General features: G+C 36.4%; 1 protein-coding gene across 1 annotated transcript; it reads left to right on the top strand.

Annotated features, from left to right (window-relative positions):
• Positions 1–2251: 2251 nt before the first annotated feature.
• On the top strand, positions 2252–4980 carry LOC118039890 (uncharacterized). The gene is made up of 2 exons (XM_035046717.2): positions 2252–3603; positions 3750–4980. The coding sequence occupies exons 1-2, from the start codon at positions 2360–2362 to the stop codon at positions 4669–4671; spliced, it is 2166 nt and encodes a 721-aa protein (XP_034902608.1). The 5' UTR covers positions 2252–2359; the 3' UTR covers positions 4672–4980.
• Positions 4981–6000: the final 1020 nt, after the last annotated feature.

Below are 6000 nucleotides of genomic sequence, written 5' to 3'. Positions count from 1 at the left end.
TTACTAGTTATCTTCATCTAACAGATGTTTTAATAACAAGGTTTTTTTTTTAAAAAAATAGAATAATGATAGTATTTGTAAATTCTCCTTGTTTTTAATTACAATATTAAATCCTAGTGAATAAACACAAAAATCTTATTTTATAAGTAATTATTCAAATTCTATTATTTATTTTCTGAAATTCACTTTTAAGAAAAAAAAATACATATAAGAAGGAGATAGAAAATAAAATTTAGACTCATTAAAAATAATAAAAATATATCTATCTAAGATCTTTTTCTATTTGTATTTTTACATGAGCTCATTTATTGTTTCAAGTGTATGGACAGAAAATATTTATCCATGACAAGCTAAGCAAAGTTGGAAGATCTTGTTACAGGCAATTACTAGTGAACACGTCATTGCATCGTAGATGTCTTTTATAATACTCGCGATATGAGTTCGTGCTGAATTTACTTATTTATAACTTTATTATGCTATAAGCTTGGTTATAATTACACAATCATTCAAGACTTTTCGATCTATTTCAGTATCACCTGTCACTGTAGCCGATATCAAACTACGATCGTCTAACAATTGCCTGCCTGTATTTTTAGTGTATACATATGAATAAATTAAAAGCTTTTCACTCCCCTTGCGTCATGTTTTGATCGGCTCACGTAAAAATCATGCTTTTTATTTGTTAGTTTTGTATTTATGGGTTCATAAAAAATAAACTCGAGCTGTTAAAAAATAATATAAATTATATTTTAAAATCTTATCTAATATTTTAAGTTATTGGATTGAAATAATTCTTTGATACAATATCAGAGTTTTAATAACTATATTATATTTTAAAATTTTACCTAACAACTTAAGTTATTGGGTTGAGATGGTTATCTGATATGATATCAGAACCTTGATGACTAAGCGGTCACAAGTTCGAATCTCACAATCCTCTATTTATTTAATAAAAATTAAGCATAAAGTAATGTTAGTTTGTGTAAATTTCAAACCCAGCCCAAAGGGCTTCAACTCGAAAGAATGTATTAAATAATAATATAAATTATATTTTAAAATCTCATCTAACAATTTAAGTTATTAAGTTGAGATAATTATTTAATAAGTTTTGTATTTTGAGATTATGATTATTAAATTTATTAGGATATCTTCATGGAATAGCTATACGGAGAGGAAAAAACCCTATTAAAATGGCTTTTTACTTGTTAGTTTTGGATTTACAAGGGAATGCCCATGTGAGATGCTAGAATCTCTTTTTATCTCGTACATGTAAAATTAAGGAAAAAATTGAACTATTTTTTCTCTTTAAACTCTGGTAAAATATAAAATACATAGTTAAAATGTCCTTTCCATTCAAGTACCGATAAAAAAACATAAAAATATATTATTCAAAATACTACATTGATAATTTGATTCTTTCAGATAGCTACTGCGATTAAAGATGCCCTTAGATTGCCTGAGAAAATTATCACAGCATCCGTGACTATGCCTTCATTTTCTACAATAATCTTATCTTTATTAATTACTGGAATGGCCTCCATTTGAAGCTGTTCAGTACTGGTCTGTTTTATTAGACATTTCTGATTTCACTGAATCATGGGTGGTTCATGGACTCCTGCGGGTCTCCTCCTCCTCCTTTTTTTTTTTTTTTTTCTTTTTTTTTTTCTATGAACATGAGTCTGTTTAATTTTATGTTTTAAAAGTATTTTTAAATTTTTATTTATTTATTTTAAGTTAATATATTTTTAATATTTTTAATTATTTTGATGTACTTATATCAAAAATAATTTTTAAAAAATATAAAAATATTATTTTTTTCCCACAAATACACAGTTATCAACATTTCCAGCGTGTCAATCCAAGTTTTGAGTCAAAAAACTAATATAGTTGTTGTTTGGTATTGAGTTTTTATATATTTAAAAAAAAAATTAAAAATATATCTGTTTTAAAAAATATTAAATTAAATTAATATTTTTTTATAATTTTTATGGAAAAATATCAAAAAAAATAAATGAATTTTTGTAATATATATCTAAGCAAAAAGCTAGCTGTCAACCCCATCTCAGTTTTTATCTCAACTTCTTCTCTCCTTTTCCCTCTCATCAGTCCCCACTGATTTTCACCCCCTCCCAGAAAAGTTTTTTAAAAACAAAAATACTAAATAAATAAATACTGTTAAAATTAAATGAAATAATTAAACATTTGAAAAAGAAAAAGAAAAAAGAAAAAAGAACAGCTGGAGTAGAAGACCCACCTAGACGCCAGACCAGGTGTGGAGTACCTATAAGAGCCTCAATTCCCACTACCCCATCCCCCTTTACCTCCTCTCTCTTCTGTTTCCATCTCGCCACCATCCGCCATGGACCCACCACCACTTCCTCAACCTCCCCCACCGTCCACCACCGCCGCCATCCCTACTATCTACCCGGAATCCGTCGAATCTTCCCCTCGCTCCCGCAACACCGACTCCAACTACTTCGACGACCCACCACTCCCTCTCTCTTCAAAACTCCGCCTCATGTGCTCTTATGGCGGCCACATAGTCCCTCGCCCACACGACAAGTCGTTGTGTTACGTAGGAGGCGATACCCGCATCGTTGTCGTCGACCGCCACTCAACTCTCTCCTCACTCTCATCTCGCCTCTCCAACACTCTCCTTAACGCCCGACCCTTCATTTTAAAATATCAACTTCCAAGCGAAGACTTGGATTCCCTGATTTCCGTCACTACAGATGAAGATTTAGAGAACATGATTGATGAGTATGACCGGACGAACAGCAGCAACGGTCCGAAACCATCGCGACTGCGGCTCTTTTTGTTCCCTTTGAAGCCGGAGTCGTCTCAATCGATTGGGCCAATTCTTGAAAACAGTGTGAAATCAGAAGATTGGTTCTTGAACGCTTTGAATGGAGCTGCCGCGGCGGCGGCTGCTGGGTTGTTGAACAGAGGGTTTTCGGATTCTGCTTCGGTTAATTGTTTGTTGGGTCTTGATTATAATGATAGCAGTGATGGTTTAAATAATGAAAGCAATAGTAATAATAACAGTAACGCTGATTTAGTTGTTGTTGGTGGTGGTGGTAGAGACGGGGAGGGGTCGAATAAGGGAGTTGTAAAGCAAGATGTTCATTCAGTTCCGGATTCTCCTATGCTGGAGACTACGTCGTCGTTTGGTTCGACTTCTTCTTCGCCTTCGCTTGCGAATTTGCCTCCGATAAGGGTTCACGTGGAGGATGGTGGTGGGGCTAGAGATCAGAAAGTGGTGGGGATCGAGGATCAACTTGCTCAAATGATTGTTGGTGGTGGCCGTGTCGGGCAGAGGCAGGATGAGGGATTTGCGGCTCTGTCATCGCCGCCACCGATGCCTGTTTCAATTGCGGTGTCGAGTGTGCCTGTTGGCGGTCAAGTGGTTGTTGGTGAGTATCAGAATCGGGTTTTCTCTGATGATGAAAGATCCGACCACGGGGTTCCTGGTTGTTATAGAAAGCCGCCGCAGCCACAGCCTCAGACGCAGATGCAGACTTTGACCTCCCAGAATCAACAGAGGTCAGGCAGCGGCGGCGGCGGCGCCGCTATTGATATACCTTCTCCAGATTCAGTTTCAAGGTACTTAATTTGCTACTCTTTTTTATATTATTTTAAGCTTTATTTAATAAATAAATCTGAATGATCCGATTAGATTGTTAGTTTAAATGGGAAGAAAATATTAGATTTTGAATTGGGTTTTGCTGGTATTTGTTTTGATGTTTCAGTGATAGTAGTCTAAACAATGCTATAAATCGACAAAAACCCGTGATTTATCAAGACCAAATTATGCAAATCCCATCTGGAGCGAACAGGGTTGCTGCTAACCCTGTTGATTCAAAGATCAATGCTTTCTCTGATCCAAACACTAGAGTTCAGATTCATCAACAGGTTCAGGATTCTGGTTATGTACTGCAACACCAATTTGATCAACAGCAACAGCATCAGCAACAACAGCATCAGCAACAACAGCAACAACATCAGCAACAGCAACAGCAACAGCAACAACAACCGCAACAACAACAGCAATTTATACATGCTGGTGCTCATTATATTCAACATCATCCCACAGGAGCAGTGCCCATGTCGGCATATTATCCTGTATACTCTCCCCAGCAGCAACATCAGCACAATCACCAGCTTCAGCCTCACATGGATTCGCAATACCCTGTGTATTATGTGCAGACAAGGCAACCCCAAGCTTACAATTTGCCTGTGCAACAACCTAGTATTAGTGAATCGACAACTACCATCCCTTCTAGCCGAAATCAAACACCTCCCAATCCCAACATGGCGCCTCCAACCACTTTCAATCCCATGAGAAATGCTCCCATTGTGAAACCTGAATTGGCTGCTTATAGAACAGCAACTCCAGGTGCACCACAGTTAGTTCAGGTCCCGTCCAGCCAACATCAACAGCAATACATTGGTTACTCTCAAGTTCATCATCCATCTCAGTCTGTTGCCCCTGCTTCTACTGGTACTGCTAATTATGGTTATGAGTTTGCTGATCCTACTCATGCTCAGATATACTATGCGCAGCCTATGGCACCCGCAATGCCTCAGTACCAAACCATGATGCCAGATTCTTCAGGGCAACTTTCCAGTGACAACATGAAGCAGCAGATCAGAAGTTCACAGCCAATGTAAGTCAACTTCAAAGGGGAAAGAAGACACAATTTTGAAAGAAGGTTCTGTGGTTTATATATTTGACATTTCTGTTTAGCGTCCATCTTGGAATGGTTTTGGTTTGTGTTTATGTATTTGTGGTAGATAATAAGGAACTCTGCTCGTCTTTACTCTTTCTTGTATGCCATATTGTTACTTTCATAGGAAATGAAAGTGGCCTGGGATTATACTGTAAAAGCTCAAACTACATATATTGTGTGGCTGTGCAGTTCATATATCAGTTGTTGAATAAATATTTACACAAGTGGTGAGAGCTTTGAATTAATTAAATCCATGTTTTAGGCGTTTGGCTCTTGAGATATTGAATGCTGAAGGTCTGCATTTTTGTCTTTTGTGTACATATCTTTGTTACTTTAAAGATAACCTGCAGAATAAATTGGCAAATGTGAAGACAAAATGAAACCAGATAAGTACTTGGCTAATCTGCCTCATATTTGCCGTGGTGTTCTTCCTGCATCACCTTTGTGCTCTGTTCGGAACTGCATTTTAGTTGTGTGACGCGGCAGCTTCAACTATGTATAAAAAAGATCTCATTTGGTTTTCCGGTTCTTTGCCTCTTTCAAGTGGGGAATCATCTCTTCTAACTGGTATACTTTCAAAAAGAAACAAAGCTTAATTCTCTTTAACCCCATGTTCCAGTTCTGCTCGCATCTTGCAATTTAAACTGTTTTTCGAGCAAATTATGGTGAGAGGGAACTTTTCTCTGCTTGATCTCGATGCCCTGATTTTACCTTTTAATTTTAGAGCTATTTGGGTAAAATGACCAGAACTCGATGCTATGAGAATAGGTGAAGCCAGTCCTTTTCATTCTTTCAGTACATTAATGTCACGTTATAACAAAGGTGTAATGCATATCTAGATTTCGGCCTTCACTTGTTAATTTCTTTCAATCGCTCTCATTGTTCCCGACTCTTGTTCAATCATCTTTCCTAAGCTTACGTAGGCATCTTCTTTTCCATCATCTCTTGCCAAACTTCATAACTAAGAAATGTAGGCGTCAAGTTGCGTTCAAGTAGATTATTTCAGGACAAAATAAGACACAGAGGCATGGCCTCGCTTAAAGTAGCCATTATTTGATTCTTTGAAAAGGAAACTACTTTTTATCAACACTCACCATGGATTGAAATTGAATAATGATCGCCCCCGTGTTTTTTTTACTCTCTCAGAGCATCTCTAACCAGAGGTAAAAAGAGAAACAAAATAAATTTTTTTCTTTTTAATCTTGCAGTTTCAATGGAAAAGCTAAAATGTTTTTTTGTTGTTGAAAAATCATTCTTATATATCTATAAA

The sequence above is a fragment of the Populus alba genome, chromosome 8, assembly GCF_005239225.2.
Source record: "Populus alba chromosome 8, ASM523922v2, whole genome shotgun sequence".
NCBI lineage: Eukaryota > Viridiplantae > Streptophyta > Magnoliopsida > Malpighiales > Salicaceae > Populus > Populus alba.
The sequence above is the reverse complement of the archived record's forward strand: the minus strand, read 5'-3'. Positions and strand labels throughout refer to the sequence as shown.